At 48.6% G+C, this 24266-nt stretch overlaps 1 protein-coding gene and 1 long non-coding RNA gene across 5 annotated transcripts in view; one reads left to right on the top strand and one right to left on the bottom strand.

Annotated features, from left to right (window-relative positions):
* Nucleotides 1-772: 772 nt before the first annotated feature.
* DLX6 (distal-less homeobox 6) lies at nt 773-6178 on the bottom strand. The gene is made up of 3 exons (XM_019959720.2): nt 5310-6178; nt 3862-4055; nt 773-2019 (listed from the first exon to the last, which is right to left on the bottom strand). The coding sequence occupies exons 1-3, from the start codon at nt 5725-5727 to the stop codon at nt 1768-1770; spliced, it is 864 nt and encodes a 287-aa protein (XP_019815279.2). The 5' UTR covers nt 5728-6178; the 3' UTR covers nt 773-1767.
* Nucleotides 5283-24266, top strand: part of LOC109558230 (uncharacterized) — a 37147-nt gene continuing 18163 nt past the window's right edge. For 2 of the 4 annotated variants that reach the window (XR_011566174.1, XR_002180628.2), the window contains exon 1: nt 7080-7570. This is a non-coding gene — a long non-coding RNA (uncharacterized lncRNA). Of the gene's footprint in view, nt 5365-7079; nt 7571-20691; nt 20990-24266 lie in introns of those variants that run through there. The other 2 variants (XR_002180629.2, XR_011566175.1) reach the window with 2 other exon arrangements.

The raw sequence follows: 24266 nt of genomic DNA, 5'->3' as shown, positions 1-24266 counted from the left end.
GTGTCTAATTATAGTGACTGTCCTTTTGCACGACTGTATGTCGCTGTCATTATATGGAGCACTCTGAGTATCTCTATTGACTTCTGATAAATGGCTCAGTGGTTTCAAGGTTCATAATTTGAAGGATGCCCAGGTCTGTAGCCATTAATTCTCGCAGTATGGGGCTTCCTGCTTGCATGACGAAAGGACTTTTCATTTTCATTATTTCTGTGCTTTCTACAAGATCAGAAAGAAGGATGTATTTCATCCAGGATTGTGTGTTTTCCTATCTAGTTAGCTTGCAAAGGGTTGTAAATGTGAAATAGTCATAATTGTGCATTTAGTTTCTGTTTTTTTCCCTCTGATTCTTTCCTTTTTTTTGTTTAAAAAAAAACAAAAAACAAAAAGCTGCTTCCAAACAAAGACAAATACAGCTGTATTATTTTGGCTGAGGAAAGGGAAAGGAGAATACTCAGTTTCAGCACTGGAAACTACTGGCTGTCTAGAGGTTAACCTGGGGTTAGATCGTTCTAATGATTCTTAAAAATAGATAAATGTGTAGAAATTATAATAAAATAGAATATATAAAGGAAGTTGAGAAAACATCTATGGTTAAAGTACTTAAGACAAAGGTTAGTGCTGCAAACCGATATCTTTGCAGGCACTTGATGTTTATACATAGGGTTTCCCATATTAGGAAATAGGAATTCTTTTAAGAGTGATAGAAAATATACTGGGGGGAGGGAAAGGGGGTGGTAAGACAGAGACACACAAAGAGAAATAGACCGGACACTCTCAGCATTTTGGCTTTTACTCCATATATGAAAGAAGACAAAAACATACAAAGTATATGTACAACTAAAATTCAACAATATATACAGAAATGTTTCTTGATATAAATGTCCCTATTAGCTTAGTGAATGCCACCAATTCACCTAGTAAAGATATCAAAGCAATAGAATGGTGATTTTGGTTGTTTCCTCTGTCTTTCCTGATTGCAGTTCAGGGTTTGGGGATAGGGGTGGAGGGAAAGTGGTTTTGTTTTGTTTAAATCATCATTCTTGCTCATTGCATTTTGATAAAACATGCAGCATTCCTTTCGTGGCAATGTTCTAATCTTACAGCCGATTTTTCCTTTTTCTTTAGAGAAGGGCTGTTAGGGTTTCTTTTTCTTTTCTGTTCTTTCTTTCTTTTTTTTTTTTTTTGTCAGTCTGGGATTGTAAATAAAAATGCAGGAGTCCAAACTGCTTCTTTTTCATCATGTAATGTCTTAAGCTCATTAAACAAGTAAAAACGCTGCCATGTTTGCACAGATTCTTCTGGTGGGGGAAAATGTCTGCTTTAAAAAGTTGTTTTGATGGATACTCCCAAAGAGAAAAAGAGGCTCAGAGCCTGGATCCCAAGGGGTGAGGGAAAATATCCTTACAGTGAGAGGCTTCAGGAGCACTGGCTTAGAAACCAGTCTCTCTCTCTCTCTGTTTCTCCTTCTCTCTCTCTAAGATTCAAAATCAATTACTGAGGCTGCTCAAGGGAAAAGGCAGGTGGAGAAAGGAATTTTAAAAAGAAAAGCGGGAAGGAGGGAGGCAAAAAAAGAAAAAGGCAGAGTATGAGAGAGAGAGACCAAGGGGATGGGAGAGGAGAGAGAAGGGAACAAGCGCCCAGTCTGGCCACACGTAAGAGTTCTCCCGAGCCTGCTCCTTCGGCTCGGTTTGGCAGATGCAAGCAGGTCCCGGATCCTCCTTGCCTTGTTCAGACGTCGCCCTAGGGTATCTTTTGCCCTTGGATAACTCACATCATCTGTGGTCTCTGCATCGTGTCCTGGTGTGGAGAGGAGTACCAATGCGAGTAACCGGGCATGTAGCTGTTGGGGGGCATACTGACGCCCTTGGCCGAGGCGGAAACGTCCCACACCGGAGGGAGCGCCGGCGAGCGCGGCGACAGGGCCGCGGAGCCCGGGAGAGGGTCGCTCTCGTGCGGGTTACTGCCCTGCTTCAGCAGTTTCTTAAACTTAGAGCGTTTGTTCTGAAACCATATCTTCACCTAGAAAGAAACGCAGCAGCGATCATTAGGCCCGAAAAACATTGAACCGGTGCCTACAGTGAAAAAAGAAAAAAAGACAACCCGCCAACGCGAAGCCCTCAAGACCCCGCCTTCCTCCACTTCTTTCTAGCCGCTCCCCTCTCCCCGCCACTTCACCCCACCCCACCCTACCCGCCCGCCGTTTACTTGGTTTACTTGGTATCTTGTCGGGATACCTAAAGTCATTGTAACTTCTCAGTTAGATAGAAGCCTAGGTTTGAAACAACAGCATAAGAATAAAACTAGAATAAAGGCCAAGGAGATAGCCAGGTTCAAACTCTAAAGGAGGATTTTTACACGGTGAATTTTTCAGATTGAAGCTAACTGGATGCACTTCCTCTAATAGTCTGGATGTGCCCTGAGCAAACGACTGAGAGCAGTTTAAAACCCAAACGCGTTGAATATACATACATAGGCATACACTGCATATGCCACCCACTGTACATGGAGCACCTTTCTTCTGACATAATCCTGCAGCAATGAGTGACTGTGCCTCATTCATTCCCTACTTGGTATGTTGTTTAGTCAAATTGTGGTCATGATTGTTAGAGCAGGCACTAAAAGTCAAAGGGCTCCTGAATATTAAATGCAAACCAGGAGTCTAGGATAGGAGCGTATCCAAGCTAACATCCCAGATCTACTTTATGTGAAGAAGGACCTTCTATGGTACAGCTTCATTTACCTTTAAAATTACTTAGCCTTAGGAATCTGCTTTTCCAAAAGGAGTACAAGTTACTGAATAGCAGGAATCCCTTCATCTCAAACCCCAAATATTTCCAGTGGCATCATGGTGAGAGAAAGCAGGCTGAATTGAAAAGAAAGAGCTTAAGGAGCATCTGTGCTGAGACAGTCAGTCTCAGTCTCAGCACACAATCAGTCCCCAGCCAGGGTCTCAGAGACCTGATGTCCCCTTGCTGAAGAGCATCCATTTCAGATGAGGCCTACCACCCCATGCAGCCAAGTTAATCGACAGGGACAAAAACCTCAGGTGTCTGCAGCCTGGCTCTCTGACAAGGGTCCTAATATACCTACCTAAAACCTCTTCCTGTGAAGTCTAAAATGCCCCATATGTCTTTCAAATTAGTAAGACCGGAGAACTTCAGCAACTGTACTTAACCGAGGCTTCATCTGCTATAATTTGGGCACATTCCTCTTTGATCTCCGGCTCTGCCATTATGCCCAAATTCTGTGATCCAGATTCCTTAGCCTGCACCAGCCAGTCAACCAGGATGATTTAACCAACTGAACTGAGGACAATTTTCAGAAAGACTCACCTCACCCATCCTAGGATGAACAGTTTTCACCTTGGTCACTTTACCAAATCCTATTGGAACCTGTGCATGTCTGGCTAACCCATCCTTTTCACTTCATAATTCTTTCAATGTCAATGAGTTATAATCCTCTTAAAGTCCCAGGGCCCACAAAAGGATCCTTAAGAAACATGGGTCTTATACTGCCCGCCTGGTCTGAATATCTTTTTCTCTTTCTCCTACTTGTTTGCTCTCTTTTGTGTTGCTCTACTGGAATAGGACTTGATTAAATAACGAGTTTGACCACCAAAGGAACTAGGCTGGGGTGGGGTCGCTGAGGGTCGGGGGGGAGGATGTGCAAATCCAATCCAGTATTCAATACCAGGTCATTTATTCCAAACTGTGTTGTCCCAGAAAAGTGCATAACTGGAGCAAAGGCATTTGTCATTAAGCTCCTTCCATCTTTGGTTGACTAGGCCAAGAATTCCTCCTGATGAGCTCCCTGCCCGATCTGCAAGTGAGGGTCAGCATTTCAGGGCTTCTCTGGAATTACCTGTGTTTGTGTCAGTCCTAAGGAAGCTGCCAGTTCAGCTCTCTCGGGAAGCGCCAGGTACTGAGTCTGCTGAAAGCGATGGTTTAAAGCCTGGAGCTGCAGGCTGGAGTAAATGGTCCGAGGCTTCCGAATCTTTTTCCCTTTGCCATTGAACCTGATTTCCCCATTTTCAATCACTGTGGTTTTTTGTTGATCTGCAAGCAAAGGATTCAGAGGAGTGATCACTCGTGAGGCTACTGCTGCAGTCTCCCCGAGCTTGGCCTGGCCTGTGCCGAGACTCTTCAAAGCCATGAACAGTTTCCTCGAAGCGTCCCCAAGCCATCCTGACCTCTCTGGGTTCCCAGTGCCCGGGTAATCCCGGCGGCTGCAAAAAAGCTACTTTCAGACCCTGACTCTGGCTCTAAAATAACGTGCGGTGGTTGGGTGAAGGGAGCGCCCTGGGCCGAGGGGCAAACAGCCTAGCTCCGCCGCAGCGGAGGCGGCGCCGGCCGCTCTCCGGGATGCGCGGCGCCGCGGGGCAGCTGCTCTCTCCGCCGAGAAGCAGGGCCCCCTCGGTCTGGCTTTACAGTGCCTTCAGGTGTGCTTGCACGCTAGTGATTTTGCGGCCAGTTGGCTTGATGTCACTAGCTCGAAGCCGGGTGCATCAAGATACCTCGGTGTGTTCGAAAATGAGTCTGCCGAGAGGGACCAAAACCCAAACAAAACACTACCAGAGGCTCAGATCAGCACCGGAGCGGGTTGAGCCTCACGCGGCAACTTTGTCCCCCACGAGTGCTGAGCCCTGGGCTTCACTTCCACGAACAAAGGAGTAGCCAGCAGCTATCACAAACCCAAGGGAGAGGGCCCCGTAAGAAGTAGGGGTGGGAGACATCTCAAAGTCCGCGGGAGAGAGCCCAATTGTCACCAGCTTAACCAGAGCCGGAGGCCATGCCAGCTTCCCCCCGGGTCACCGAAGCGCACCAGCGCTCCACGCAAAGTAGGCCACCGGCTGCCCGGACTAAGTGGGAGAGCAAAACACGCTCCCCAATTCTAGCCTAGAAATGTCCCCAGTCCTGCCAAACGTGGGTCAAAACCCGGAGGGGAGGAGAGAGGCAAAAGGGCGCACAGACCCTGCGGGCTGGAGAGCGCAGTGCGGGCCAGTTGGTCGAGCGAAGCCTGCGCCGAGTCGGAGGCGCGGCCCGAGCGACGCGCCGGAGACGAGGGAGCGAGGCGGGTCGAGCCGCAGGGAAGCCTAGGGTCCGGGGCGGCGCGAAGGGGCCCGGCCCTGCGAGGCCGGCAGGCAGGCGCCAGGCAAGCGGGCGCGCACCAGGCCTGGCCGGGGGCGCGCCGGGCCGCCTGGGGGAGGGGGCCGGCGGAGGCCTGGGCATTGAGGAAGTGAGCGGGGCGGGCGGGCGGGGTGGGGGGCAGCCGGGAGGCGGGAGAAGCGAGCTGCCCCAGCGGCCTCTCACCTGTGTCGTCCCCTCGCGTCTGGGCGGCCGCGCTGCTGTTGTGGTAGGACTGGAGGTAAGGGCTGTGCTGCGAGTGGCTCATGTAGGGGTAGGCGGCGAGCGAGCGGTGGTTGTAGGAGTTGCCGCCGCCCGACGCGTAGGGCGAGCCGTGGTGGTGGTGCTGGTGGTGGTGGTGGTGCGAGCCGGCTGCCGCCGCCGCCGCCGCCGCCGAGTGCAGGCAGTGCAGAGGGTAGTGCGCGCCTGCCATGGCCGGGGAGCTCTGCTGAGAGTGCGGCGGCGGCGGCGGCGGCGGCGGTTGCTGTTGCTGCTGCTGCTGCTGCTGTTGCTGCTGCTGCTGTTGTTGCCCGAACTCCATGAAGGCGGATTTGGACGAGTCCTGGCCTTCCAAGCCGTCAGCCATCGTAGTCATGGTCATCATCAAAACTTTGGGGGCTGGAGAAAGCCTTCTCCCGGGTTTCCTCCACCCTCCCCCACTTGGCTCGCGCCGCTCTCCCCTCTGCAGCCACCTTAGCTCTTGGGATCCTTGCAAAAAAAAAAAAAAATTTAAAAAATTTTTTTAAAAAAAAGAGGGGGCGGAGGTGGTTCTCCCTCTCCCTCGCTCTTCTCTAATATATATATATTTAATATAAAGAGATATAGTGAGCGGGGCCTTGTTAACTCAAAGGGAGGAGGAAGGGGGAGGGATGGGAGAGGAGAGGGGGGAGGGGGGACTCTGCTCTCCCCCCCTTCTTTTCCCCCCTTGGATTTTTTGGGGGCTGGTGCAGTTTAAGGCAGAGATTTTAAGGTGGATTCTGCGAAAGTTGCGCGTCTGCTTTCAGACTTGATGCAGACGCCACGAGTCGAATGGTTTGTCTCCAAAGGGCAGCGCCTCCCCATTGGTCAGTCGCCCCCTGACGTCACAGGCGCACGGCTTCCACTGGTGTGTGCGCCGCTCACCGAGTTCTTCGCCTACCTTCGGCAACTCCAATCCCTGCCCCGAGCTGCAGCCGGGGGCCGCGCGGCTCCGTGCACGGGGCCTCCGAGGAGGGAGTTGCCTCCGAGGAGGGAGTTGCCTCCGCCCGGCCGGTCGCCGACGCCTCCCGCCGCAGCTCGCACCCCCAAACCCGGAGCCTCAGTTCCCAATACCGCAGCCTTGGAACTGCCTGGCAGAGGGCTGCTCTCTCGCAGTCCCTTCGCACCCTAGCAGGCTGCCTGTGTTCCGAAGCAGTGCCCTCTGCATTTAAAGCAGGGGTCCCTCCCTTGACCTACCCCCACCCCGCCCCCAGTCCCCCTGCAGTCCCGCGGGAGCGCCCTGTCACCGTGGATTTTTCTAGACGTACTTTATTGAAACCACAAAGGGAAGAAAAGCCCCACACCTGGTACCGACCCCATGGGTGGAGTGGGGTGAGGGGGTAAAGAAGAAGAAAAATTAAACACTGTTCTGGCGAGGTTCTTGCTGTTTCAGGCTATATTTCCTATATAGTGAACAAAAAAGGGGGAGAAATCTTTTTTTTCCCCTCAGAACGCAGCAGCTTCTTCTGAAAGCACGTCGTTGGAGGACTGACAGTAATGCATTTTTTCCTATTGAAAACAGAAGCTACTGTAATGCTTTCAAATATATGCAAATGATACATGCGGTTAGTGGTTTGGCAAATCTTGATTACAATATAAACTACCCAAGTAAAAGTGCCTTCGTCCTAAATTTGTCTCTCGATTACAATTCCAATTGATTTTATTTTATTGTCAACATTGTTAATGATAAAAATAGAGTCGTTTTACAGTTATTTTTACTTTCTGGAAGGAGGCAATTAGAGTTCTAATCAGGAATACACAAAAATCTCCCATGATTAACTGCAGTACTTTGTTCAAATTGCTGCTATAAAATTCAGAACAATTTGCCTGTAATGATTATGGACTGGGTTTATTTTGGGAGGTGGAATAAAAGTGGATATAGCATAAATTATCCTCTAATTATACACCAGTGTCGCCTCAATTATCCTCTTATCAAAATGGTTGTCTAACTGCCGCATTTAGTTTCAATTCTCTCCTTTTTTTCTATAAAAAGAACTTCATACCTTGTTATTATTAATCCATTTATTATTTGCAAGGGGATTTATATCCGCACATCCAGGTGGTAGAACCACTTCTCTTTCAAAGATGGACTGGGGAAAGACATTAAGTTCGGAGCAGCCCAGGGCTGCGGATCTAGCCTCTCTCCCTCTAATCTCCAGACTGAGCAGAGTCAGCAGAGCCCGAGCATGCCTCTCAGGCCCGGCCACCAGGTAGGAGAGCTGGACTGGGGATCGGGCGCCGAGGAGGGCAGGCTGGGTGGTGCCTGGGTCAGGGTCCTGGGACCTCGGGGAGACTCCGGGAGTCGGCAGTGCCAGTGGACCGGGACTGGGTGGGCAAGGCATGCAGACCCCTATGGGCTCGGCGCCAGCTTTTAGTCTGCGAATAGATCTAAGCCCCAAGCCTTTGGCCACACCAAGAAACATACAATCTAACAACTCCGGGCCAACGTGTCTAGAGGTTGTGGGGACTATTGTAGGTCTGCCTTTGGGAAAACTACGCGAGCCTTCTTTGCACCCTCCTCGCTTGAACTCCATAGGATGGGTGACCCAAGGGACCTGAGAAACGGAGAATTTAGTGGTGCCGTTCGTCCGGTAACTTCAGAAAAGATGACTGCAGACCCGCAGCTCCAACTCATTGCGCGGACCGATAGCGGCTTATGCTAATTGATTTTCCCAGCTCCCAGCCCCGGGTCTCAAGGCAGGGCTAGACTAGCTTGTCTTTTTCTTTTTCTTTCTTTCTTTCCTTCCTTCCTTCCTTCCTCCATCTTATCAGATGACCTGAAACTGGCTGCCCGAGAGTTTTCCAAGGTTCTCAGGGCAGCAGCGTTTAGTCGCCTCTCCCCCTCCCTTTCCTAGCCTGCTGCGCTTAACTTTTGGAGTCCTGGGAGCCGGTTCAGTAACTCTGAATTCATTTTTAAGTGGCGTGCCTTGTTCCCCTCCTTTTAACAAGAGGTTCGCTTTAACACGCGAACCCGTAACCCGATCCACGCGTTTACAAATCGGCAATGAATTAAAACAACACCAAAAAACCTCCAAGGAAAATGAAAGGTGGGCTGGGTGAGGGGGAGATGTGTGTAGGGTGTGCATCTGTCGGGGACTGCGGTGGAGAAGGGAAAGTCAGAGAAAGAGAAGGTCTTCTCCTCCCTCCCCTGGTGTGTGCACGGTACACCCGGGCTGCGCGCCGAGCTTGTTTGTAAGGTCCTCAAAGCCAGCAGGTAGACGTGGCAGTTTTATTGCTTTATACCCTGCAGCTTGCTGTTAACACGGTGAAGGCCCCCCCTACCGGCCCCCGCCCCTGTGCATGTGCGTTTCTTTCTGTTCGCAGGTGCTCTGCCTTCCTTGCCGGCTCCCCCCCGACTCTGGCGGCACCCGGAGCCGGGCGGGTTGTGGCCGCCCGTCAAGGCCCCCTCACTGGGCACCAGATCCAGAGCATAGAAGCCTTTATTAGCAAAGGATTTCTTCTTTTTCTTTTTTTCCCGTTTTCTTAATACCCGAGAAAGCACGGAGGGCTGGAAATGTTTGAGTAGTAGCTACAGGGCTCTTATCCCTCCCCCATTAGAGGATAAAATCTCAACCCTGTGTCCCAGAGAAGCAAGTGTGCAACTGCACCGAGGTGGCAGTTTTTGCGTAAAGACCTACTGAGCGACCCAGAGTGGGCTCAGACAGCCAAGGGCTGGGGAGCGGAACCAACTATGAGGGGACCAACCCGGCATCACTGAGGTCTCTAAGCGCGCTTGCAGGGTAGAATCCGAACTGCAGACTTGAGCACTGGGCTTTCCAGCGAGTCCTGGGAAGAGCTAGCGTGGCCCCACACAGCGTGCCAAGGTGGCCCACGCGGAGGGGCTGCCACGTGTGGCCTCTGCCATCAGTCTCGGTGCGAGGAGTTTGGGGCTCAGTGGCTGGCTGCAGGCTGCCCGCCTTCTCTTCTCTCCAAATAAAGCAGGCTAAGTCCTTCACCCAGGGTCTTGAGCGGCAGTAGTGAGCTAAGGCTCGTCACCCTTGGTTTGTTCCCGTCCAGCTGGCACCTCCAGCCCATCCTCGAGAGTCAAGAACTCCCAGATTCCTCAGGGCTTCCAAGCGAAGGCGCCCACTTCAGGGGCTCCAGGCCCCTGCGCCATGCTGGCCACCAGCCGGGTCCTGGCTCTGACCTCTTTGTCTTGCCGGCAGGGGAACCGAGCCAGCCCTGGGGGAGTGGTGGGAGGAGGAGCGCAGGTGAGGCCTAACAAGTCTTTATCATTCAAAATAGAAGTAAAGCCAGCGATCTGGAGACCTCAGGCTCTTTTAGGGCCTATAGGAGGTGAGGGTCACATTCACTAAAAAGTTTAAAGAGGCAGGGTTGGAGGCCTAAGCTGCCTTTTGCTTTTTAAGACATCGAGGTGTTGGGGCTTGTATTCCAGCTGTCAGTGTTATTTAGAGAGAAATACCAACTGATTGCCAGCACAGGACCCTGTGTGGGGGTCAGCGTGCCCAAGGCCACTGTGAGAGGAGGGTACTTTTTGGGTGGGAAAGTCCCCTTCTGTTTTATCGATGGACCAGTGTTTGCAGCAGTACATGGGTGAAGGAGTAGATTGGGGCCAGTGGAGGGTCTGCAGCCTCCTCAGGCTGTAGAAGTACATTCAAGCCAGGCAGGGCCTGACTGGTTTTGGTTGCTAAGTTGGGCTCAGTTATCACGTTAATTCTAAAGAAATTAGACCTGGATAAATAGCCTTTGAATTCAAAGAAATAACTCGGTATTAATTTACATGGCCATGCTAAGAAACCCCCTTCTCAACGGGAGACATTAGTAGGAAAAAAAAAAAAAAAGATTCTTGCTAGTCTTTACCCATTCAATGTAAAATTCTGTTTGTGTACATGTGTAGGAAAAGAGTGCTTCATATCCTGCAAACCCAGGCACCTTTTTCCCCCTCTCCCAACACATACACCTGGGAAAGCTTGAGGGGGGAACATGAGAGCTGCCCTTTTCCAAACTTCTTGGCCCAGGCCAGTGATGGTATCTTCAGGAGGAGTCAAAAGTGTCAGACTAGTCAAGAAAGCACTAATTATTACGGCATTGTTTTCTCTAGGGATAAAACTATAATGCCGTCTTAGCACCCTCAGCTCCCAGGCTTCCCCCAAAAGCAACTAGAAAGTGGTCCCTGTTTACCCCTTCTGCAGAAAGAGGCTCACTGAAGTCTGGGGACAACATCTCTCTCCTCTATCCAGTCCCGAGCCTGAGAACAGTTAGCTAGAAGACCACAGCACAGATGGCAAGGACCGGTGACACCTACTGGGGGCTTCACAGACTTTTTCTAGACTGTCCAGTTTGGAGACAATCAACTAAGGATGTCTTAACTTGGAAGCTCCTTTTCCAGATCTTTTTGAACCTGGTTTTCAAATTCAACTCCAGGTTTCAAATCCGACTCCAGGTTTTCAAATTCAACACCTTCTGCCTCTCCCTGACCACATTTCCAGGCTCTGTGATCATCCAAAGTTTTCTTAACAGAGAGAGTCAATATACTGGGCCTAGTATGGATCCAGGGGGGAAAAACAATACTTACTTCTTTCTTCCTCAATTTGAAGATTGTATGCGGTCTTTCTCCCTCCTCCTTCCCCTTCTTCCTCTCTTTTATCAAGCCTAGGACCCCATATCTCTCATACACAAATACTCTTCTTTCTCTCAGTCCAAGAAAAAAAGAACTCAACAATGTTTCAGCACTTATTAATAGATTAGAATTAGATGCTGTTTGTGCTGTAAGGTGCTGTTTGTAATCTGTTGATAAACCAAAGCAGAGCCCCTCATATTTGCCTTGCTGAGAATTGCAGCTGGGGAAGTGGGAAGGCAGAGATGTTAGAAGTCAGCTTCATTCAAGGCAGTCTTTGGAAACCAGGACCCCTGACCATTGGAGGATAAATGCCGCCCTGAGTGAGTGGCAGGGAACAAGCATCAACAGGAAATGGCAGACTATTTTTAGGCATAATAAGGAGTTAATATAGCTGACCAAGCGTCTTCCTAAATGCCTTGAAGCACCCTCTGTTTTAATTCCTGCATCCCTTCATCAGCAGTAACAATAACAAAGTCACAGTAGATGCCTCAACATTAAGGGAGAACCAGGCTTGGGACAACTTCTCAGAAAACCTGGGATGGGAACTTCTTACTATCATGTGAGTTCTTAGATGATTCTCTACTTACAACAGAAAAAGAAAAACCATTTTCATTAGAGAGTTGTTCTATACCTGACTACCCTTCAGTTGTCAATGCTCTGGTGAGTTTCATGCTCATGCCAATACATATTCCCTTTATTTTCTAACATCCCAATAAAAGGAAAGATAACTTCTTAGATTTTTAGCAAAACTTTCCTTAGAGTACAACTAGTTTGAGAGCCCTTAGAAGTAAGGGTTATTAAATTCACTCCCCTAACTCTGCCTTTTCTCTTTTGTTCAAAATAAAATCCTTTTTACATAAATCTCAGAAAAAGAAAGCCTCCCCCCTCATCCCAATCCAGGGAAATGAAATAGTATTTTTCAGTAGTTTTCACTGATTTTGTACAGAGAGCAAAAATGCTCCCTCCCTCTGCATCAAGGGAGCCCCCTCCCTCTGCGTCAAGGGAGCCCCCTCCCTCGGAGCTCAATGCCTTTGCTGCTTTGGGCACACGTTTGGGTTCATATTTGGGTTCATCATCTTTCTTCCCATAGGTGCTGTGGAGGGGGGAAGCAGAGAGAGTGGAAAAGCAGAAGCTATAGAAAGAAGGGAGTTAGAGAAGGAGAACAAGAGCAGGAGAATGAGTGTGAGTCTGCTTCATTTTGAGAGTACCTCTCATCAGATCTTCTTCCCCATCCTGTACATTGGGGATCACTGTCCCACAATGTTAGTTGTTCAGCAAATAAAACTAAGGCGGATCAAAACAGCCCCGTTTGGGGAGGGTTAGGGGGACACCAGGACAGCAAACCTGCTGGCCCACCTACTCCTTTTCTCTACCTCTTTCTCCCCTCTGCCCCCTGCCCCTTAGCCTGCTTTTCCTTCAAACACCTAGGGCATCACGTTGCCAAGCTGAAGCTGGAGGACACTTTCAAAAGTTACAGAAGCGGTTACCCTCCCCGGAACAACGAGTCATTTTTTTTTTTTTTTTACAACGAGTCATTTTAAGAAGGAGGCTCTGGAGACTCAAAAGTCTTGGGCCCAAGAGTTTAAAAGCCAGTCTAGCCTTTCGGGGTATCAGTGCAGCCAACAGACAGGCGGGCGTCCAGGGCTCTCCTTCAGGCTGGGATGAAAGAAGGGCCGGGGGAGGACAGGAGCCCGAGGGCGGGCAGAAGCAGAGGGCAACAGGACCGCTTGCGCCCGCAGCTGGCTCCCACGCGCCGCTGTCTGCGGGGAACGTGGGGCGTGGGGACAGATAATGGAATTCAGGAGGCAGAGATCCTCCCCGAGCCAGCCACTGTCTTGTACAGATTTGTAGAGAAAGCCTCACTGTAATTAAAACCGTACAGTCAGATTAATTCAATGTGTTGCTCGGCAGCGTTTTTAATAGTAAAAATCCGCTTTAAAATTGAATTAGGGTCGAAGAAAATTTCTGCGAGACTCGCCGGATTTGCCAGCTTTCATTGAAGCCAGCCCGAGTTGGACTCGACGGTGGCTGCACAGTGTCGCCCCCACCCCCTTCCGTGGCCCTAGACAAGGGTGGGGGAAGGAGGCGGAGGTAGGGATGGGGACGCGGATCCACCTGGGGCCCCCGTTTGGGCGCGAGGCTGGGCGGCCAGAACCAGGCCCAGACAGAGCGCAGGGCCTGCGATTATTACCCTTCTGATCTCCCCGGGTTCGAGGCAATGAAGATTTTTGACACCCAGGACTCCCCCTTCCCTCCCAAAGTTCACGGCTCAGATAGAGTTTGGGGAAAGAAAGCCCTAACTGTAAGTATCTTGAAGCAATTTCTCACTGTGTGTTCGTGTGGGGAGGTTGGAGCCCTCTCTGTTTGGACGCTCCAGTGACAGACAGGAGAAAGCTGTGGTTCTCTCCACCCCACCCTCTTTCTCTTCTTGAAAGCCTTCCAAAAATTAAGAGTAATGTTTCAAGCGCTCTGTCAAAATGTCTCCCAAGCTTTGATTTGGCTAACCGCCCCCCTTACCCTCCCTCCTCGCCTCCTATCCTTTGCATCTCTGGTGGTGGTGAAACACGCGTTAGTCTTATTATGTTTTTACCGGTTAAGTTTAGACACCTTAGAGCTGAAAGCTTGTCCCAAAATTCCTGGAAGAGGTGGCGGCGGAATGCTAGACAGAGGCTCTTGCTTGAGACCGGCTGGCAAGGCAGGGGGAGCTGGACCTGGCTCTTCCCCAAGGCCAAACGGGTTTTCAGGGCCCAGAAACGGTCCCAGGCTGCCCGCCCCCTACCCACGGACCCGGCCCTTGCAGTGGCCTCCTTGGCTGCTGAAAACGCGCACGCGCGCGCGCACACACAAACCCCCACACACACACAGAGCCAGGGACAAAAATTCCCTCAGTTAGTCACATCATCAGGCCTGGGAAAACAAAAACCGCTGTGGGTCCCTGCTCCTCCAGCAACATGCGCAGACGCTTTAATTGCCGCCAATTGTCACTCTGTCCCCTTTTCATTTTCTCGCTCCTTCGTTTATTTTTAGTACACTTCAAATGCCTACACACTTTTCCCTAGTAAGGAGAGCGGGGAGCAATTATTGCCTTTGCCTTCAGGGCCTGTTTTGCCAATCACTGAATGGGGATGGAGTAAACAGGGCGAAAACCGTGGCGCGTTATTGGTCTTGCTTATTTCAGGTGGAGGGCGGTAAATAACACTCCCTACCGCGCTACCCCCTCTGGTTTCGCCGGCCCCAATTATGTGAAAGAAAGGAGATGCGTCCCCCTCCACCCACCACTACCGCCTTTTCCTCCCATCACACCCCACCCCGTGGGCGCTAAGTTCTACTCGAGCCCAGCAAATCTCGCCAGAATTGGCCGGATCCTCAGAGAGTAGTTAAGAAAAGGGAATCCCTCAAGGGCCCAGCTCCTAATTCTGTGCGGAATAGAAAGACGCAACATGCGCAAGCTCCTTCCCCGCCCCCAGGCGGGAAAACAGGGTCCTTTTTCTCTGAGGGCTACCTGGATGTTAAACGCCGCCAGGTAGGTGGTAGAGAGCCTTGGGCGGGGGGGGGGGGGGGGGGGGGGGGGGTCCTTCTCCGTCCAAGAAAGCTTTGAGATTGCTTTGGAACAGTTATGGGGACAGTTCTTTAAGACGGCTGTCGATCGAGATTGCTGCTGTTTAATATTAGTCAGGACTTCTTAAAGTAGGACTTGGACGTTCGAGATGAAGTGCTGTCTGCAGTGCAGCTTTGGGGCCCTTCTGCACCCTCCCGTCTCTTCTGTTCAACTTCACCGGACAGGCGCAGCGGCCCCGGGTGGAGAGGGAGGCAGGTGTCTGCAGCAGCAGCTGAAGGCGGCATCCGGCGTCCTGCAGATGGATTCGAAACAAATCAGTGCGGGATTAACTTGTCTGACTGCTGAATTGTCTCCAACTGCCAAAGCTGCTGGGCCGCGCCTGCCGGGGCGGGTTCGGGTTACTCGCGTGTCCTGGGCGCGCGGTCTCTCCTCTGTCCCGGCCCACTGGCGGGGCGGCCTGGGACCTGTCCGGCGCCTGGGCCGGCTGGCAGGACGCTTTAAAGAAACGCAGCGAGTATGAACTGTTCCATTCTCTCACACACACCCTTCCCATTTCTTTTTTATGAAAACATTTACAAGGTACCTAATTTCAGATCGTGGAAGTAAATTTCATGCTAGGATATATTTTACAAAACATGTAATCTTTCAGGACCGGAAGATGTTTAATTAAAACCACACTTTGACAAGTTGCGTTTCAAAACGGAGTCACACCAGCGCAGAAGGCTAATTCATATTCAAGACGCAGCCTGTAATCCAGGTTGTTTGAAAATGCCAGCCCTGGATAGGCATGCTTGCCCTGTTCTCCTGCAGACTGGCTTGGGTTAGCTGCCTAGACTTTGGAAGACAGAGGAAAGCTTCCTGCAGCATCTTTAATGTCCTTAGAGTAACACCTAAGGCATGGTCAGAGGGTCCCAGGCACCAGAGCTAAATCGGGAGAGCAGATAGAGACAGACGTTGAGACAGGGTTCCTGGAAAACTTCCAGCAGGACTGGAAGTCCCTGCCCTGCTCCCTGGCTGACCTGCACTAGACAAAAAGGAGTCTCCCCCATCCCTCTAACCAGAGGAGACCCAGAACAGGAGGGAGAAGGTTTCTCTGCCCCAGCTCACTTGTGGGCATAGCGCTCCTCCAAGAGGAGGAGGTAGCATTGGTTTCCAGAAGCCTTCGTGCTATCAACTGCATTTTTGCAGTTGTCCTCAGTATCTTCCCTTTTACCCGCCTTTGCCTTTTGCTATTTCCCTATATCTTGACAAGTCCTCACTTAAGAGGGAAACAACTCCACATGGGAAAGGGCATGCTCCCAGCTCAGCTGCTTTACCAACAAGCCTGCTGACACCTACTGGGATGGGCAGGAGCCAGAAAGTACCCTAAGGTCAGCACACATGGGAGACAAAGAGACCGAGGGACAGTCTGTGTTAAAGCTGAGCGGATCCCGGTAAACAGCAGCTCCAGAGGCTGAGGCTATGGCAGAGGCTGGGTTCAGGTCACTGTCCTGTCTGCACCTCAGTATTTCCCATCTGACTCCCAGTCTGCTGGTCTCCCAAAGATGACAGTGAGTTCTCATCAAAGTTCTGGGACATGACTTTGAGAATTATATTGGTTCAGTTTTATCCAAAACCTCCTTCACTTTTCACAGCCACTCCCAAGATAGGGATTTTGCTTCAACTGTGGGCAGTGAAAATTATTGACTGGATAATGGACTTTTCCCCCCCCAGGTTTATATTTTCTTTCAAATACACCAAAGCACAAAGTTATTATTATTTTCCTAAAGCACAAAGTTAAGTCAGCTCAAGAGAAACCCTCAAAGCTAGTGTTCAAAAGCATTTTACACAACATGGCTATCTCATCTTGAAGCCTCTTTCTATTGGGCCAGTTTAGGAGAAAGCTTAATTTCTACAAAGCACAATTGTGATAACATTTTTTTGCTCTTTTCAGAGGGTATCAACCAGCACTTCTGAAGGTTCAGTGGGTATCTATCTCCTTCACAAATAGACATTGATGTTGGCAGCTAAATGCTTAACAGTATGTCAACTTAATGCTTATTGATTAGATACTACTGATCTTAGATGAGCAGATAAGACCTTGTAGTCACTCTTTAGTGGCTTGCACCTCGGAGGGCTGGGATGGAACTCTGGTTCACACCCTCCAGAACAAAAAAGAGTCTACGTTATAGTGGAAGGGCCTAGAGGGTGAGAAAGGTGGAAGAAGAGACAAACAGAGGCACTGCTGGGACGGTTTTAAGCATGTGATTGTCTGAAACAAGCACTAAAAAGTATGTACCTGACCAAATGCATTTGAAGCTTAATCCTACACTGGAGACTTGTGAATTACACAAAAGGGGAGAGGAACTGCAAATAATAATCCCCACCTGTTTTATTTCAATGATATGAACAAGCAGTTTTCCTGTCATGGACAGAAGCACTCTTGGGATGTTGAAGGCCCATTTGTGGGCAGTAATTCTGGCAAGGCTGTATGGTGGGAAGAGGACAGGGTGGTTGGTAACTGTCAGGACAGTGCAGCAGTGAGGGCAGGCAGCAGTGCTGGGTGCACAGACCAGGCACTGCTAGGTAATATTTCCCAGCTGGCCCACCCCTTCTGCAGCCCCAGAGAATCAACCTCATCCCTTCCAGGCTCAGAGCTTGGATGGAGGTGGGAGAGGCCCAAACAGGCTGGAGATTCATGTCGTTTCTACCTTTCTAGTTCCTTCTGCCCTAATTAGCCCCATTTCACAGATGTGGACATGCTTACCCACAGATTTCACCACACAGACCACTTCTGAGAAAAGTCTGAGAAAGGGAGAGGCTTGGAGCCACAGGTGTTCTAGAGGCCCAGGGACAATGGGGTCTAAGGATGGGGGTGGAGAAAAAGGCCAGTTGGGGGTTGTTTTCTCAAACCAGGCATGTACATGTAATATTTCTGCTTCAGAGGCTCATTTGATCAATGAGCTAGGAGTGATTTTAAAGCAACAGATCAGGCCGGGCAGATAAAATACTGACACAAATCTCAGGGCTCTGAAGGCAGCAGTCCCCAGGATTCCTTGACTTCCCGCTAGTGCTCTTTAGACAGACTCCTCTCCCTCTCTTTTTTTCCCTTAAATTCTGAATACTTTAACCCTTGCTTGTAGTAAATGTATGTGCAGTTATAAAAATGTCTATTTTCCACAGAAATCTAGCGTGCCACGGCGAGAATCAATACTAAAACACTCCTTTTATTTTTAAAGTGGGTTTTAAAGGCCTATTGTCGGGGGACCGCGATGTCAGTGTGACCCGGACACGCAGTAAGAGCAGGATCCTATTGGCCGCTGGCGGGGGCTCCGCCATAGTTGGCTCACGTGTGCACCTTATCATGCAAATCCAACGACTGGGGCATGCGCCCTGCTTCCCTGGGTGCGGCGGGGGGGGGGGGGGTACCCGCCTACAGCTTGTAGTTGGGACCAAGACTTCCAGATGCGCAATAATTAGGTTTCCTCATTAAACAAAGGTTTCCCCATCATTCCCCTCCTCCCACCGTTCTCAGCCGCAGAGCTCTTTACAAACCAAGCTGATTACTCGTCGTCCTCCGCCCCCGTCTCCCCCAGCACCCATCTCGTACCTGCTAATCCTAACTTCGGTCTGCTTCTTAGGATCTCCGCATTTTAGGATCCTTCACACCTTTACATACCTCTCCATTCTTTTTTTCTTTTGCCTTGCTCTAAAGGATATTAAATGGATTCTCTCTTCATCTTAGATCCGTTCCCTCATCTCTACCTCCCAATGAGGTTTTTAAAAAAATTCTCTAGCGATTGCTCTAAGAGGAAGAGAGGGTCAACACCGCTACTCCCCATTCCTTTGGACCCCCCATTCCCCACCCCACGCTCCCGCTCCTGAGCCGTGGGGGTTTCAGCCCGAAGCGCAGAAGTGTGGATGGCCCTGGAACTGGGCAGGCGCTAGAGCCGGTCACCAGTCAAGCCCGACAGTCACTCCCAGGCATCAGGCCGCTAAGAAGAACCAAGGGCAGCATCTGCAAGCCCGCCTGGATGTGTGGGGGTGCTGCTCTTCGGCTCTAAGCCTCCACCTTGCTGGCGAAGTGCCTGACTCGGGGAACTCCCCCAGGGTGTCCTCTGGACCTCTCCGGGACAGGGAGCCCAGGGATCTATCTCCTTACAGCAGAATGCCCTTTTCTGGAAAGACATTGCAGTAAGCGAGAAATAGCCACCATTAAGTTCAAAGCCTCCCGCGGGACAGTTTCGTGGCTCTGCTGGGAGCTGGGGCTGACCCGCGTGCGGCGTCGCGGCGAGGACCGCGCCCACACGCGCTCTCGGTGTCGCAGTCAGCTCACTCTCCCTGGTAGAAACAGGTATCGCTCCTCTGGCTTTCAATTACTCTCAGCTTACCTGCAGGGCGAACAGATTTGTATTTTTCCACCAAAAATCCTCCTGCCCTGGATCCCCCCAGGTTCCCTCTTCCTCCTCATCCGACCTTAACCATAGAAGGGGAGATAGGGGTTTGATTCTCTGATATGACACGAATAATTGTTGCATCATGTAACTTCCTACATCTTGGCTTTAATTTTCAGTGAACCAAACAAAGATATTTGCAATTTAAAAATAAGCACTCGATTTAATAAATGGGAACATTGTGCAGAGAAGACTATGTCCTCCCCCCACCTACCCCCCCCCAACCCCCTTCAGAAGACGTTATTAGCTCTGACAGCATGCCGCTCAGGTTTGCGGAGAGGATTTTGTAAAGGGATGACAGACAGGAAGGCCAGCAATCATGGGCTCCTTGGGCTGAGGCTTTTTTTTTTTCCTTCTTTCCTTTTCTTTTTTTTTTATCAGAATGTTCTGTTCGATGCCATTTATCCTTGATGATAGAAAATTGCGCTGTTGCCAGGACGCTGCTGCCGCCGCTGAAATAGAGGGCAGGAGCCACATTTCCATTTTCCGGCTTGAAAGCTATTCAAATGAATTTGCAGAGAGGGGGGAACGTCTAGCGATAAACAAATGAGAATAAATCGAGTTCCCCTTTCCATTCTTTTCTTTAAATGGGTAGCTCTTCATTTCCGATATACAGATTTTTGTTCATCAGTGTTTGGGAATACCTGGGAGATAGTGTAAGCCAACGTACCATTTATTTTGATGCTCTTAAAGTGACTAACCACATAAACATTTAAAAAGAATGTATGTCTAAATATATATACAGTATAAGAATTATATATACATAGATCCCGTACATATATACCTTCACACAATTCCAAACTACAACGGAGGATAAACTCTTAGCAGAGTTCCAACTGAAGATAATTTACAGGCAATGCTGGCTGGCAATAGGGGTTATGGACTTCTTACTAGTTTGTATATATGTGTAGTTAGATGGAGTCGTTTTTTTAAAGCCCTCTCCCTGTGTTATGTATTTTAGGACACTGTACTTTAATTACCCTGATTAAAACACCATCCCTGCTCCCCAATAGATAAAAGTCACCCTCTTTCTTTCAAGTTAATTTTCCAAAATCTACCTTTAAAATCTTGTTTCTAAGTTGACAAATACGAGTCTAAAGAGTTAATGCACACATATTCTTTAAAGAATATGAAACAGAGGTAAACTGAAGCCTTGTGCTTCCCTTCCTTAAAATTTAGATTCTTCACTAGATTAAAAAGATCATATATTAATAGGAACTTAAGGGATCACCCCCAAAACATAACATTTAAAAAATGAAAACTTAAGTCCAAACCACTCGAATATATATAAAAACATTAGCAATGCCCTGACAGAAACTATAAAGCTTGTAGAGCTCCCACTATGTTTTAACAATTGAATAACTTTTTATTGAATTCTCTCATTTTTTTCCCCCAAAGTCAGATACCGGCAGTTAAAAAATTCTCCGTAATATAAAGGCTTTTAAAATACAGCTACGAATTGTATATGAGTTTTTACTTTTAACTTGAAAAAAAAAAAAAAAAAAACCGCTACCAGGCAATATTAAAACTTAACACTTTTTAACTGAGTCGTGGGTCTCCAACTACTCTGCTTTTAGCTATAAGATTGTTTCCGAGTGATAGGTAACCGTTGGCCAAGCTAGGACTGCAGAGAGAATCATAGTGTAAAATCAGAAAAAGAGATGGGCAGAGAGTGAGTTGATACTGATGTTCCGAACTTTTCCGGTTGAATTTTCGAGTTACTCCCCCCAGGCATACTTGATTCCTAGTTACGGATTCCGGAACAAACCTTGTTCCAGCTGAAAATGTCCCCATTAACAAATTAGCACGATGATGAGAAAACAATTAACAACACCGTCAGATGACGCTACAGAAAGCAAAGTAACGGCCTAAGAAAGTCCAATTGGCTTCTCTTGTGGTTAAAACAACGAGGTGAATGTAGTGTTTAGGCACTGAAAGACCTTCCTTTTCCCTTATCCTTGGCCCTGGGAATTGTGTTCCGGACAGAAAGCTCCAATGGCCGGCTGCTTTTCTAGTTGAGACAATTCACAGTGTTCCTCGGTGGATTCCCCTCCAGGTACCAGCTCGGGGCGGGCAGCGGGAGTCCGGCGCCGCCAGGACGCGCGGCCGACGGCGTGGGCGCTGGGGCGGGGCGGCTGGGCTCCAGCCGAGGGGACCCCCACTCCCTACCCCCCAGTTCCCCCGCCCCGCACCCCTTGCCAGGGAAAGAGCTTAGCTCCAGGTCCCTGCGGCTCCGCCAGGACGTTACGCAGAAGGAGGTGGAACCTCTGTGGGTGCCAGGGAGGGGTGCGCGCGGGAAGGACCTCCAGTTCCCCAGTGTCGGGTGATGTCGAGACCTCTCGGGTCCATCCTGCGGCGTCTTTGCCTAGAGCCACTTCCTGGGCTTTGGCCACGAAGCGTGGACCGGTTTGGAGAGTGGCCTCCAGCCGGGAGCGGAAGGGGGAGGAGGTGGTGCAAGGGCAGAAATGGTCTCCAAGTGCTGACCTAGAGGATCTGGGAAGAGTGAACGCGACGGAGCCCGAAGGCAAAAGCAGGGCTCAGCAGGGTGAATGGGCTGTCTGGAGAAGTAACTTCTCGTTGCGTGTAGGTGTCTGTGCGTCAGGGCGGGCAGAGTTGCGGAAAAGTTGAGTTTGGGGTGGAAGTGTATGAACCAGGAGTGGAGACCGTGGGGGTCACATCCCTGGCTGACAGAGCCTCCGCTCCAACCCCCGCCCTCACCTCCGCAAGCCGGTTCTCCCCGAGTCCCTGTAAAACTGCACGTTGAGCTACTCTCTGGCGCGCCCTCTTCTAGGTAATGCAGCTAAAAATCACAGTCAAGTTTGGAGGAGGGGAGCATTTTCTCCCCCTCCAAGTGATGTATACACTAAGCGTTACAAAACGAAAGCGATTTTTTCCTTTCACCTTTTGAGACTCCGGGAATAGGGGACTTGCCTTTTTTCTCAACAAAAAGCACAAGCACTCAGAAACGGTGGAAACGCTCTTGAGAAGTTCCACCATCCAGAAATGCCACACGGACGGTGGAAGCACAAAAGCTCAACATTTTGATATTTTAAAAGATCTTCCCCTCTTTTAAATCCTCTGCGGAAGTGCCGGTTGTAAGGTGAAAGTGTTTTCGTGTGAAAACACGCGGCAGGGTCCCCTTCCTTTTCATGTGTACCAGCAGCTGCAAAACATTCCAAATGAGCTAGAAGGTCATTGTGGAGACTTACTAACATGGCATTCAGTGCTGGCCTCGTCCACTAGCCAAAAGCCTTGCCCCAGAAAAAGAGAAGAGAGAAAGCAAATGTGGGTAAAAATACAAAATACTCTAAATTCTGTATTGCCTTTCAAACCCCAAGTAACTTTTCATACCTAGCCTCTGCCGCTGTTAACCCTCCCCATTCACACTCCGTTTCTCTGGTGTTCTGAGACTGCATTTGTACTTATTGCTTAAGTCTCCAGAGCTTTGAGATGTGAAATGCAAACAGTAAAGAATCACATTAATCCTGCTTTGATCTCTGAAGGGAGGTCACAGCAGAAATCAGGTCACCACACTGATAGATGCTGCTGTGAAAAGGAGCTCCCTTCCTTTATTTATTTTTTCCAATTATTTCTCCAAGATATCTCTCGGCTTCAGGACAAGCATTTTGGGAAACTGGGAAATGTCACTATGAACTATGAATAACTTTTTACTTAAAAGCTGGGTTATTAAACTTCTTAGATGGAGCCATTTTTTGTCTTATAGATCCTGTTAGTGGAGTTAATGTACTCATCTTGTCTACCTGATTATTTACAAAAATACCTAAGACCATGTTTCAGATACATGCTCCCAAGCCACCTCCACAGGAGCTTAATTGCCTGGAAAAAAAAAAAAAGTTGTATTTCCTTTGCTTTCTTTACCCTTGAGTCCTGTAGGCATAGAATAATGGCAGTTAATTTGCTTAGATAATTCAAGATTTAAAGATTAGAAGGCCTATACTGACAATTTCAAAATTCAAGTCTGAGTGCTTTGGCTAAGCAAAGCTTAGGAGATGACAGATGTGATAAAAGAACTGCCAAAAACTAGACTTTATTAAAACTAAAAGGTGTGATGTTTTTGTGGCTTTTAAAGAAATTCTTGTTATAATGCTCACTCAATCCAAATGTGTCCCTAAACAAACATCTACAGGGATATTTTATTTTATGCTACCTGATATTTATACACATAATACAGTACTCTGCTTGCATATATACACTCAGATAAATTTTACAGTGCTTTTCAAACCACTTCTCATATATATAAATAGAGTTAATCAGTTAGTAGAGTTGAGCTACATACTCAACACAAGTGATGTGTACATAATCATAAATGTGCTATATACACATCCTTCTTATTTCTCAATTTTCTGTCACATCTTCGACATTATCTTGCAGGAGATTGCTTATGAAGTTATAATGCCACCCAGTTTTCTTCAGAACTTGTTGAATGGGAGGAACACATGCAGATATCTGAATTTGTTTGTTTGTTTTAAATAAAAACAAACCCTTTTCTCCTTCCAATCATTCCTATTATAGTTGATTTTCATTTAACCTCAATGGGTCAGCCTCCATGACAGCCCAAATCACACTGACACTGAGGCTACCCAAACGCTTTTATAAGTAGGACAAAGGACTTGAGACTGCTTTGCATCAAATGTGTCCTTTGAAAGTGATTTTAGACAACTGGCTTGGGAGCACAGCTTGAAAGGAGGACTGAGATGGGAAGAGAGAGTTCAGGAAGGAAGAGAGCAAGGAGAGAAAGCAGATGAAGGAAAAAGAACGCCAGGAGTGATTATTTAAGCAGAGACCTCTTTAGTGGCCATAGATTGTGTACTGTGAGTTGTTGAGGTTATTTTCAGACTCATTGTCTGCTCTCACCTTGGTGGCCTCCCTTTTCCTTGATCTGTTCCTCTAAACCCATTCTACAACTACTAAAATCAGGTTCTAGAAAATTTGTTGTGGAAGTTACCATACTATTTCTTGACAAGATGTTAGAGATGTTTTATTGGATGCAGATACATAAAGATGCTTGCATCAAGCATCCCAGGAATGCTCATTTTGGTGATTTTAGCTGAAAAATATATTGTCATGTTCATATGAGCTGATTTGTGCATTTTACTTATGACTTAACCTGCCTCTGTGATTCACTTTGTAAGCTTACTTTACACGTATTTTGAAGTTGAAAATACTTTCTCTCTGGAAAATCAACAAATGTTCGTTACTTGTCAGTCCTTAAAGATGGAAATAAGCAGTATTTCTTAATTATATTTATTTTGCTAAAAATTCTAATCTCTTCAATCTGCTCTTTTCCCTTTTCCAAAATCCTAAGAGCCTAG

Source organism: Bos indicus, chromosome 4 (assembly GCF_029378745.1).
Source record: "Bos indicus isolate NIAB-ARS_2022 breed Sahiwal x Tharparkar chromosome 4, NIAB-ARS_B.indTharparkar_mat_pri_1.0, whole genome shotgun sequence".
In the NCBI taxonomy this organism is placed as follows: Eukaryota; Metazoa; Chordata; class Mammalia; order Artiodactyla; family Bovidae; genus Bos; species Bos indicus.
Note: the sequence above shows the minus strand (reverse complement) of the source record. Positions and strands in the feature narration are given on the sequence as shown.

What these genes read in the sequence shown, in the direction of transcription:
- DLX6 (XM_019959720.2), bottom strand. Translation starts at nt 5,727, where the DNA reads ATGATGACCATGACTACGATGGCTGACGGCTTGGAAGGCCAGGACTCG. An exon ending in GACGCGAGGGGACGACACAG is followed by an intron (nt 4,056 to 5,309) that starts GTGAGAGGCCGC and finishes CTTTGCTTGCAG; the next exon opens with ATCAACAAAAAACCACAGTG. An exon ending in TAGGACTGACACAAACACAG is followed by an intron (nt 2,020 to 3,861) that starts GTAATTCCAGAG and finishes GTTTCTTTCTAG; the next exon opens with GTGAAGATATGGTTTCAGAA.